General features: G+C 37.3%; 1 protein-coding gene across 9 annotated transcripts in view; it reads left to right on the forward strand.

The window, feature by feature from the left end:
• Window positions 1-12,782, forward strand: part of ANKIB1 (ankyrin repeat and IBR domain containing 1) — a 238,061-nt gene that overhangs the window by 203,729 nt on the left and 21,550 nt on the right. For all 9 annotated transcript variants that reach the window (XM_057549575.1, XM_057549574.1, XM_028162265.2 and 6 more), the window contains 2 exons: window positions 3,992-4,080; window positions 10,995-11,125. In XM_057549575.1, coding sequence (XP_057405558.1) covers window positions 3,992-4,080; window positions 10,995-11,125 — 220 coding nt within the window. The remainder of the gene's footprint in view (window positions 1-3,991; window positions 4,081-10,994; window positions 11,126-12,782) is intronic.

Genomic DNA, 12,782 nt, shown 5'->3' on the forward strand with positions numbered 1-12,782 from the left:
AAAATGGAAAACATAGATTAGTAAAATGTTTAGAAGATTAAGAAGATGATAACATTTGCTAAGATCTGAGGATAATAAAGTTTTGAAAGGAAAAGAAAAATCTGTGATTGGCATTGTCTTCTTAAACTCTGTGTTTTCTGTGACCTAGCTTTTATTAGTTTTCACTGTAGATTAGCTTTTACTTTCTTGTATTCTTCCCCACCTCTCTTTGTATGCTGCAAGTAGTAAGTTTGGTTTGACTGAAAATATGGAAACTAATGGGAAAACCTACCAAGGTAGATTAGATTCTAAAAGCTATATATGCCAATAAACATATATGATGCTATAAGCTGTACCTTTCTAGTCTAGTGTTTGGAGAAAATATATCAGCTTACTCTTTCTCACACCCCAAAATATCAGGCTGGTTATACTCAGTATCCATTGGAAACTATATGCCAGGATCACAGGCCCTACTTGGAATTTTATCCCAGTTTAGGGGATCTGGGGATGACCACATGGATTTAAGATCACATTTGGTAATTATTTACTCCTTCTCCTATTATAAGGGTGGTAGATAACTTAGCAAATAGTATCATCATTTTCTGGCATAGCAATTCAGGACTTAACTTTGTTACCTTTCAGTTTTGAAATTCATTAAGCTATAGGATTGATATATGTAGGTATATGATATATGTATATTCTAGGATTTTTACATTGCTTTACCTCTCTAAGCATTAATTTGCAATTTTTGTTTTTACAAAGCTTCCTACTCATATTCATATAGTATAAAAGCTTTGCCTATAATCAGAAATTCTAAGAAAAAAAGGAAATTTTAAGTAGAATTCTGCTGCCCTTACTTATCTAGTGTTACAAAGAGAAAGAAAGTCTGCTTCATGCAAAAGGAAGCTTTGCAAGAGAGATCTTTATAAAATAAAAGCATGTGATTCAGAGTTTGCTTCTTTCTTTCCCCCAAAAGTTCAAAAATATTTTCTAAAAATGATTGCAAAAACCTCAAGAAATGCCAATAACAGTTTCTTCTTTTTAAGAACTACATGTGACAGAATCAGTTGAGAGCTATCCCCAAGAGATGTCTGCTTGGATAGAACTGAATATAGTCATTGTTGGGAGGGAAGGTAGGAGTAGGCATTTTCCTTCCCACCACAGGATAACCCTTTCTGTTATACCTTGTTCACCAACAAGTTCTGTGGCCTTAATAACTGAACCTAGAATGCTTTCTCCCACTATCCTGTGTAATTACAGTTTGTCTGTCAGAGTATTTGCTACCAGTCATTGGTGTCTTGGTTAAAACTTTCTTCAGGAAGTTAGTTTTCCAGTATCTGTAGAACATTCCAGTATCTTCATTATTTCTATCAGAATACTCTGTCTTCCTACACATGGCATAATCCAGATTATCAGTCACCTATTACATCTGATAAAATTGTCATCACTGTACTGTACTTTGGAGAAGTTCAGGCTTATTTTCTCTGATGTGTTAGTTTTCAAAGATCTACTTTGAAAGATCTACTTTGTGGATGCTGTCTACTTCTACTTTTAATCAACGCAATATTTTTAAAATGTCTATTAAATTATCACTAAGTTACTAAGGAGCTGTATAAAACCACAGTTATGGAAAAGATTTCCCAAATGCCAGATTTGGTAATGAGTCAGAAATTTAAGAAAATTAAATTATTCTTTCCAGGTATTTAGTGATTTTTTAGGTATACAATTCAATGGCATTAAGTACATTAACAGTGTTGTGCAACCATCACCCCTATCCATTTTAGAACATTATTATCATCCCAAACAAAAACTCCACAACCATTAAGCAATAACTCCCCATCCTCCCTCCCCGACCTCAGCTGCTGGTAACCATTATTCTACTTTGTCTTTATGAATTTCCCTATTCTAGATATTTAATATAAGTGGAGTCATGCAATATTTGTCCTTTTGTGTCTGGCTTATCTCACTTAGCATAATGTCTTCAAAATTCATTACATGTTATAGCATGTATCAGAAGTTCATTCCTTTTTATGGCTAATATTCCATTGAGTGTATATACCACATTTTGTTTATCTATTCATATGTCAATGAACAGTTGAGTTGTTGCCATTTTTTGGCTGTTGTGAATAATGCTGTTATGAACACTGGTGTAAAAGTTTGAGTCCTTGTTTTCAATTCTGTTGAAACTATTTGAGGAACTACCAAAGTGTTTTTCATAACAGCTGCATCATTTTACATTCCTACCAGCCATGCTCAAGGGTTCCAGTTTTTCCACATCCTTCCTAACACTTGTTATTTTCTGTTGTTTTTCAAAAATAGTAGCCATCCTAATGGGTATGAAGTAGAATTGATACATTCTTAATATAGTGAAATGTTACCTCATAGTTAGTTAAGACTCTACCTGTCAGTTGGCATGTCTTCTTAACTTAAACTTTGTAAACAAGATCTTTGTTTAGAGACTTCCCTGGCGGTCCATTGGTTAAAACGCTGTGCTTCCACCGTAGGGGGCGCGGGTTCCATCCCTGGTCCGGGAACTAAGATCCTACATGCCTCTTGGCCAAGAAAAAAAAAAATTAAAAAAAAGAAAAGATCTTTGTTTAAAATGAGACTGGTGATGATGATGTGATGATGATGGCACCCATAGATTGGGTTTTTCTGTGCTCAAAATGATGTTTTGTTATTAGCTAGAATGATTAGCTTTGTGCTACAGACTATAATGTCATATTGAATTAAATAATTCGTAAAGGCTCTAAGTCATTTTTGTTTGACTTTTTAAATTTTATTTATTTATTTATTTATTTATTTATTTATTTATTTATTTGGCTGTGCTGCGTCTTAGTTGCAGCATGCGGGATCCGTAGCTGCGGCATAAGGGATCTTTTAGCTGTGGCATGTGGGATCTAGTTCCCTGACCAGGGATCGGACCTGGGCCCCCTGCATTGGGAGCGCAGAGTCTTAGCCACTGGACCCCCAGGGAAGTCCCTAATGTTTGACTTTTATATACCTATAGAAAGAATATATAATTAAGTTACAAATGATAAATTGATACAGTTTTAATTATTTAAATCAAAATTTGCCAAATTCCAATAAGAGAGAAAATTGGAATTTATCAAACTTGAAAGTAAGTTAGATTGCCCTTGCTGTTACTTGGAGATTCAGAGGTAAAAGTAATGACAAGAATGTGATGTAAAATAGTACTTCCCAAACTTTAAAATGCAGAAGGGTCATATGGTGATTTTGATAAAATGCAGATTCTAATCAGTAGGTCTCATGGGGCCTGCTCTTCTGCATGTTTAACAAGCTCCTGAGTAATGGCAGTGCTGCTGGCCAGGGGAACACCCATTGAATTGCAAGAATTTAAACTATTAGTGAGACAGAACCCAACTGATAAAAAATACTTTACAGCTCTTTTTTTTTTTTTTTTTTTTTTAATTTATTTATTTATTTATATTTATTTTTTGGCTGTGTTGGGTCCTCGCCTCCGTGCGAGGGCTCTCTCCAGTTGCGGCAAGCAGGGGCCACTCTTCATCGCGGTGCGCGGGCCTCTCACCGTCGCGGCCTCTCTTGTTGCAGAGCACAGGCTCCAGACGCACAGGCTCAGCGGTTGTGGCTCACGGGCCCAGTCGCTCCACGGCATGTGGGATCCTCCCAGACCAGGGCTCGAACCCGTGTCCCCCGCATTGGCAGGCAGACTCTCAACCACTGCGCCACCAGGGAAGCCCTACTTTACAGCTCTTAAGGCATGAGAGACTAAATTATGAATATTAGGTAATCTATTTGGAACTTTTTTAAATGTGTGAATAAATGTACTGATGAAAGAAAATCTGGCCTAGTGGTATTGAGCTTTAGAATCATGCTTCCAGTTCCTCTATTGAAATGCTTCATCTCTCAGTAGTCACTGTGCCTCAGTGTTCTCAACTTTACATTTGGAACAGTACTTCCCACCTGTTGTTTTACCTTGATGTTGATGAAGGATATTTTTAAATTGCCTTTTCCGTGTTTTCCTCTTTAGGGAGTGCCTTGGTGAAGCCCATGAGCCTTGTGACTGCCAAACATGGAAAAATTGGCTACAAAAAATAACTGAAATGAAACCAGAAGAACGTAAGAGGAATTTTAGACAGCTACATATTTTATAATAGCATTCAAAAGATAACGTGGTTTTATTTCTTAGAGTCTTCATTTAAAAATGAAGTTTTAAGTTTTCAAGTTTGTTAATGCGAGAGCTCGCCTTTTTAACCCCTCTAACCAACATCCTTTTGGAGATCTCAGCGGGGAAAGCGTAGACAGCTTCCATGTTTCTAACGGACTTATTAGGACTCCAGGGTAAACAGGGGTCACATTTAAGTTCTGCTCCTATAGTCCTTCCCTTTTATCCTGGGGTGGGCTAACTAGCTTTTCTGTACTTCATGAGAAGAAATGTATGATCTGTACTGAGAGGAAGCTTCTTATTTCCCTGGAAGCTTACAGTGGAGGATAAGGCAAGTTAATTTCTTGCTATTATGTGGTTCTGTAGATTTACTTACGTTAAATGCCATGTCTATAACTAATTTTTACTGAGATGTCTATAAATATATTACCTCTAACAGAGGTAACCCTCACACAAATGCTATGAGATTGATGCTAGTTGTCCCATTGTACAGATAGGAAGCTAACAGATTGGATTGAGTGACACAGGGGAAACAGAATGGGTTTGAATTAGCCTTCCTAATAGCAATACCCATGTTTGACAAGTAAATATATCTGCTTTGCCATAATTTCTCACCTCCTGAAGTAAATATTTTATGACAACTGTCATAAAATTAATATAAATGAAAACTAATTTGGTGGTTTTTAACGTTTTAAATAATGGAGTTAGTTTGGAGTATTGTAGATGAGGAATAAGAATTCACACACTTCATCTACACTTATTATGAGCAAAACACATAATAAAGATGATGCCAGCCTTCAAAGAGTACAGAGGCTAGAAGGGAAGCAGTCAGATAATTACAGTATCATATGTTAACTAACACAGTTGGATAAATATGAGAATACAAAAACAGAAACAACTAACTCAGGTTGGGGACAGAGGATGTTAAGGAATCTTCCTGACAGCAGCAAGATACGAGTTGGGTTTCAGCATATCCACAGAAGCAGAGATGTGGTGGGTAATGTCAGCAGCTGAAGTGACACTGGGAGAGACTGGCTGGCAGCCATGAGTCCCTAAAGGCTTGTATTATGTTGGGCAATATACCATTGCCCGAGAGATTGTTCTCAGCAGTTTATATTCACAAGATCGATTTTGTGCACTGACTTGGGGTTATTCAGATCCATGGAAAAGACACTACTTAGGTAAACCAGAATACCAGTTTATTAATTGACAATGCGGGCGATCCCTTTCACATGATGAGAAGGCTCATGTCCTTTAAATGGGAGCAAAGGGAAGTGTATAATTTTAGGATACTTTTTAGTGAGGGCTGATTAATCATTTCTGTCCTGGACATTCATCATTCAGTCAACAAATATTTTTTGAGTACCTGCTTCCTAAATCATAAAGATTTGTAGAGATTGTTCTTGTTCCCCAGGTTCATTGTATCTGTCTCTTGAATACCAGATAGAGCTTGCCATTGCTCTCTGGATACCCACCCATTAGCCCTATCCTCCATCTGTGTATGGGTATGTCTGTGTGTGAGTTCCGTAAAGAGATTAATACCATTACCCTGCAACACCTTTAAACATGACAAGACGACTGGATTTTGTTTTCTTCTCCTGCTTCTGACACCTAGAAACATCTATATTTCTATTAGAGATGGCTTGCTATTGCCCACCTACCTGCATTTCTTTATACATTCTGTGGAGTTTAAAATTAAGGTCCATGGGAGAAATTTGCGAGAGATGAGGCTGGAAAGGTAGGTGTTGCCAGATTGTGAGGGTTCTTGCCAAATTGTCTGAATTTCTCCTATTAACAGAATAAGCCAGAGAATGCATTTTTTGAATAGGGAAGTGGCATTGTTAAAGATATTTTTATCAAGATAACTGATAACTAGGAAGGGTAGACTAAAGGAGAGTTAGGTCAGAAGTAGGAAGGTGAATTTTTAGTTTGGGTCACAGGGTAGATCATGATGTCATTGGTGAACTTAGGAAATTCAGGTAAAGGAGTAACTTTCAGGGGAAAATAATGAATTTTGTTGTGGGCATTTTGCACCTGAGGTACTTGCAGGACATATGTGTGGAGATGTCCAGTGGCTTTTAGAAGTGCTTGTCTCCAGCTCAGAAAAAATGCTGAGAAAATTTAGGAGTATCTTGTTGCTTTTAAATAGTATCTTCATTATGTCTTTAGCATTTGTTTAGTGCTGTTTTATGTTAGAATACAGAAATAAGATGCCCTCTATGCTCTTGAAATTTACATTTTAGAGATGGAGACAGGTATGTACAAAACTCAGAAAAATAAGTGTAAAGATGGTGTGAGAGAACAGTATACCTGTGATACATTGTGAGGGAGGGGAGGGACAAAGGAGCAGATTAGTTAGGAGATCATCTAGGAAAGAGGTAAGGAAAGCTTTATAAAATAATTGATACATAAGCCGTGTATTGAAAACTGATAGATGTTCTTCACACAGACCAGAATAGGAAGGGCATTCTAGGCTCATGGTAAAGTAGGGCTGTGAAATACCACGGCATATTCAAGGACTGCAAATAATTCAGTTCAACCAGTGCAAAGGTGCAGTGAGAGATGAGACTGCATGTGCAGGGGTGGGGGTTATATGTAATGCTGGGAGGTCTGACTTTATCCTGAGACACCAAAAAGGAGTTTTGAGTAGGAAAGTGATAACTGAAGATGTTTGCTTAGAAAAATCATTCAGGTGGAAGTGTGGATGATAAATTAGGGACTATTGAGGTACTAGGTAAGAAAGCTGTTTCTGAGACAACTTCATAATGTCCAGGTGAGAGAATATAAGGGCTTAAACAAGACAGGCAATACAGATGGGAGAGGAAAGGTGTTTACAGGAGAAGTAAGAAGATAACTTTTCATTTTATTAAGTTATTAATCTAGTGTACTTGCCAGTTGCCTAAAAGAGTTAATGCACCACAAGAAGTAATTAGTACAGTATAGTATTTTAATTCTTGAGTAGAAAATGACCAGAAGTATGTGATTTGAGATATAGAGCAAGTATTTTGAAATGGGTGACTATTTTTAGTTATCCCTTGCCAATGTAAAATTGGATCAATCATTCCATATTCACAAATAAGTCTTATTAGAGAAGAAGAGGGAGAATGACCTGGCTAGTCAGTACAGATTTTTGGAGGGACTGTGACAGATTGTCCTTGCATAAGATAATGATCCTGATAATGAACAGAGAAGAGAAATAGAAGAACTAGAAACTGGTGTACACAGTGTATACATGGTTACCTCTGGTGGCCAGAGATAGGGAAACCTCAAGTAAAAACTGAAGATAGTCCTCAAAGAGTCCCAAATAGGATTTTAATTCAGAAAGGTGGAGGAACTTTAGAAAATTGGATAGGAGGCAAGAGACCCAGGACACCCACAAGTGGTCCACTGCAAAGGGAGTCAAAGCCAAGACTGCAGAGAAAATTCCCCATTGCTGAGAAAAAGTTGTCTCACTGTACTGATGTGTGATCACCACAGTGAAAGTTGGTGGTAACCAGTAGACTATTAATGGCTGCTTTTAAGTTTATGAAATTTAGGGTAAGGCTTAAAGCAAACAATAATAGGCCACCGTAATACTTAAGTAGAACATCACTGTTAAATATACAAAAATAATACTCCAAAAAAGAAAAGTATGATTTAATGCTGTATTGGGTTTACATGTTAATTTGGGTCATGGTCACATATCTTTGGCATAAGAATTTTCAGCCGAACTTGGAGATTCATGAGATCGTTTTCTCCCTTATTCCTAGTTTTCCAAAGTCTTTGAGTTATGAGACTTAAAAGGAGTGACAAAATCTAATTGATGAGAAAAATATTAGAAAATATACTGAGCTCAGTTGAAAGAATTAATTCCATATGAAGATTGAAATACTGTTTTTCAGTACTGAAACTGCCTCTGTTGCAGCTAATCAGAGCAAGAAGCAGGAATGATTATATTTTCTGTGAAATGATAATTAATTTATAAAAATTTAAGACCAGTTTTTTTCATAGTACATACTCAGTAATGGTTATTGAATGAAATTCAGTAGTCTTTTAAGAATTCAGTCTTTAAAAACAACTTTCTTTTCACTTGAGCACATGTTGATTCTACTAATAGATCTTAGATTTTTATACTGTAATACTTGATTAAATGAAGTTAATTTTTCTTACAAAGAGACCTAAAAGCACACTAGATTATTAAGGAAAGAAGATCAAGCTATATTAGACATGCAACTGAAGTGAAGAGTTTGGAAGTCAGTAGGGATGGAGAAGACTCACCAGGTAGATTGAAGGGAGTTTGGGTATTGCAGGTATTGAGAAAAGTATGTACAAAGGGCAGATGTATGAAATGAGCATGTTCAGAGCACAGGTAGTAAAGGCATTTCTTCCAGTTCAAGTTTTTATTGTACTAATAGTTGGTTATGGGCTTCCCTGGTGGCGCAGTGGTTGAGAATCTGCCTGCTAATGCAGGGGACACGGGTTCGAGCCCTGGTCTGGGAAGATCCCACATGCCGCGGAGCAACTAGGCCCGTGAGCCACAACTGCTGAGCCTGCGCGTCTGGAGCCTGTGCCCCGCAGCGGGAGGGGCTGCGATGGTGAGAGGCCCGCGCACCGCGATGAAGAGCGGTCCCCGCACCGCGATGAAGAGTGGCCCCCGCTTGCCGTAACCAGAGAAAGCCCTCGCACGAACCGAAGACCCAACACAGCCAAAAAAATAAATAAATAAATAAATAAAGTAGCTATAAAATTAAAAAAAAAAAAAATAGTTGGTTATTTTCTGAACATGATTTACTTCATGTAATCCTCTAGAATGCAGTCAGAAACTAGCATTCTCTCCAAGGGTAGGAGAAAAAAACTGTTAATGTTGCAGGCCACACAGCTGCTTTGTTTTAATGGCTTTGTGCTTTATTTATTAAAACAATGGACAATAAAGGTCATAAGAATATGTTGGAGCCTCTGAGCTAAAAATAATGTTGATGCTAAAGGGAGGAGAAAGGCCACTACTTTAAACAAAAATTAGACACTGTACTTAGTGATTAGGTTTTATAGCAATACCCTTTGTAAACAGCATTACCTTCACAGCTAGTATAGTACGTTCCTTCTGAAACTCCTGTTCTCCACCAAATTATCTGAGCATTCTCTGCACCAACACCCTAATCAAACCATCTTCTACCAAGTGGCCTTAGAAATGGAGTGGAGTCTGAGCAGTTCGTTGCTGCTATTGTTTCTCTCTGCTGTGTGGAATTGAAAACCAGTGCTTTACAGTCCAGCAGTAGCTGCTGTTCTGTTGTTGACACAAACTTAAGTTGGTAGGCACCCAGGGTTCCTTGCAGCAAGACACCCCCTGCCTCCACTCCTCCACTGCTAGGCTCCATCAGAGGGCTGTTGCTGGTGCTCATCTCTTCCAGTTCATATGCAGAGCCAGTTCCCAGGGGTCAGACAGCCCAAACCTTTGTCGCCTTTCCTCTCCAGGGATTTAAATCTGGGGGTTGAGTAACTTTTTCTTTTAAACTTCAAAACTATTGATTTCTCCCCTACTTTCAACAGTAGGGCTAACCTCTTACCCAGCCCTTCCTAGAATATCTGCATATAATGAGGGTCTTAACTGAATGGACTACTCTCAAGGATTTCAAACTGATTTTCAGACATCTCTTTCAGTAAAGAAAAGGTAGAACTTCCCTATGTACTTGAAGTTAGAAAACAAACTTCATTACTGTCATTCTTGCAGGAAAAAATAATTTTTAAATTATGTGTCTACCACTCTCTCCAGCTCCTAAAGCTCTGCATGGGTGGTGGTGGAGATTTATAGAACATAAAATGTAAAAGTTAGAGTCTTTAAAAACCCTGGCATTCTTTAAGAGTGCAGATCTCAAATTAACGTAGAATAAACAGAGTTTAAGATGATGAAGAGTATAAGGTTGGTGTGGGGATAGAGGGTGGGAGGACCTTACCAGGTAGTTAGTGGCCAAATCATGAAGGGCTTTGTATTCTTTGCTAAAACAGTTTGATTTTATCTTGTAGTCAGTAGAGAACAATTAGAAGATTTAAAGATTTGTATTTTTAAAAGATCACTTTATAGAGGCAATATAGTGTGGGTTGTGAGGGTGGGGGGAGAAGGATCTGGGAGGTAGGTTGGTTTCTGTGTTTTAATTGTCTGGGAAGAAGGTGTGGAGGATCCTAGCTAAAGCAATAAGAAGTGGGAATGGAGAAGAGATGGATATGAAAGAGGAAGAGATAGAATCAATGGGACACGGTAGATGAGGGAAAGAGGAAGGTGTCCAAGATCATGCTCTTCCTGGATTGATTCTGGGTAGATGATCATATCATTTAACAGGACAGGAGATAGAGAAAGGAGCAGATTTAGGGGAAATGATGAATTTAGTTTCAGACATGTCATTGGATTCATTTTTATTTTGTCTTAAATAATCATGGGTAAAAACTTTTTTTTTTAATATAAATTTATTTATTTATTTTTGGCTGTGTTGGGTCTTTGTTTCTGTGTGAGGGCTTTCTCTAGTTGCGGCAAACGGGGGCCACTCTTCATCGCTGTGCGTGGGCCTCTCACTATCGCAGCCTCTCTTGTTGCGGAGCACATGCTCTAGACGCGCAGGCTCAGTAGTTGTGGCTCACGGGCCTAGTTGCTCCGCAGCATGTGGGATCTTCCCAGACCAGGGCTCGAACCCGTGTCCCCTGCATTGGCGGGCAGACTCTCAACCACTGCGCCACCAGGGAAGCCTTCATGGGTAAAAACTTTGCCATAGACCCTAATAGGAAAATAAGTATATATTTAAAATTGAGAGACAGCCTGCAAAGAAAACTTTGAGTGTTTTTCCATCTGGAGTTGTACACTAAATCATTTATTTCTGTATTTGTGCTTTATATCCCAAAGTTGTGGGAGTTAGTGAAGCTTATGAGGATGCTGCCAATTGTCTCTGGTTGTTAACTAACTCCAAGCCTTGTGCTAACTGTAAGTCTCCAATACAGAAGAATGAGGGATGCAATCACATGCAGTGTGCTAAGGTAAGTTAAAGAGGATTGTACAATACATGCTTTGCAGTTAGAACCTTCATTTGATTGTGAATCCAAAGAAGAAATGCTGTAAGCATAGGTATCTTATTGGCTTTCAGATGGATGCTAGAAGATTGTATTCTACATTCTTTGTTAAATAACATAAATGTTGGCTTATATTACTAAATTTTACAATCATGGTGAATGTTAAAAATAAAGGTAAGGATTCAGTGGTACTTGGCCAGATCAGAAATGCCTGAGTCCTTCCCTCCCAGTCACCCACTCCCCCAGTGAGGATTCTGAGAGAGTTTTGTGTATATATAAATAATGTTAAATGATCGAGTGCTACCTTGCATAGATCTCTTGCAAAGCTGATTTTGGAGCACACAGCATAGTCTCAAGGTCCAAGTCAGGCCCCAAGCAATCCCCCTAAGTCCAAATTTAAATCCTGGTGTCTATATAAGAAAGGTGCCCAAAACAGTGGGCAGACTTTAGGTTTGCTAATGAAATCATCAATTAAATAAGTAACTCATTACTATATTGAAAATGAAAATGTCACTTGGCTAAAAATTATTGTAAATAATTACTGTTAGAAGGCTACCCTCCTGACCTAGTTGCATAGAAAGAAACTACCATATTTAAAACAAATATTCTGGAATTAAGTTAATAATATTTTATTAATCCATGCCTACATCTATGAACATTTTTGCTTAACTGTAATATCTCAGTTTTTTTCCTTTTCCTTGGGAATGCCATGTATATAAAAATAATTATTTAAAATTATTGAGAGAAGAGCAATATAATTTTTCTAATTTAGGATGTGAAAGAAACCCACATAGTTGAGATTTCAATAAAATACATCAATATCTTCTCTTTAAGTACTTCTTGATTTTTTTACCTTGAGGCTAATGATCATTATTATTATGACTTCAAAAATAATGACAGTTACCAGATGATTTTATATTATAATAAATTAACATGAATGAATTGTCTTAGTGAGACAGTAATGATTTCCTAAGAAGAAAAACTTAGTAGTGTTCTGAGTAAAATGCTCAGAATTGCTTATTAGTTTAGCTGATCAGGCCAAAATTATTTCATTTATATGCAGTCCTATCTCCAACATCCATATTAGTTTTTTCTTGGACAGTCTGATATAGACTACATAGATGTGTAAAAAAACAGAATACACGTTGACCATAAAAATCAGCAGTTGGGCTACTGATAAAAGGGCAGGATCCAACATTACCTTTATTTCAGTCACAGCACCTACCAGCAGTAAATAGTTGATAGATATGTATTGAGTGAATGAATATTTTCATGAATTAATCAGGCTAATGATGTAAGGTAATTTATCTTAAACAGATTTTGCTTAAACTTCTTTTGCATATAAAAGAAACATTTACTTACATACTATGTAAATGTAGCCTTATTTAACCATCTGAAGTATTTGCATTGAACAAAGGAAACTGATGAGTAATTCTCATGACATAAAAGAAGACATCTAGGAAGTGAAAGTGTTTATACTTTTATAGTTTTTTTAAAATGTGAAGGTGGGACAACAGGTAATATGTAATTGAATCTATTTTCTGAATCTATTTTCTAACACAATGACTAAATCATAATATACCTTTATTAATGCTTCAATATTGATTATTACTCAGTAGATAGT

This window comes from Balaenoptera acutorostrata, chromosome 7 (genome assembly GCF_949987535.1).
Source record: "Balaenoptera acutorostrata chromosome 7, mBalAcu1.1, whole genome shotgun sequence".
Taxonomy (NCBI): domain Eukaryota; kingdom Metazoa; phylum Chordata; class Mammalia; order Artiodactyla; family Balaenopteridae; genus Balaenoptera; species Balaenoptera acutorostrata.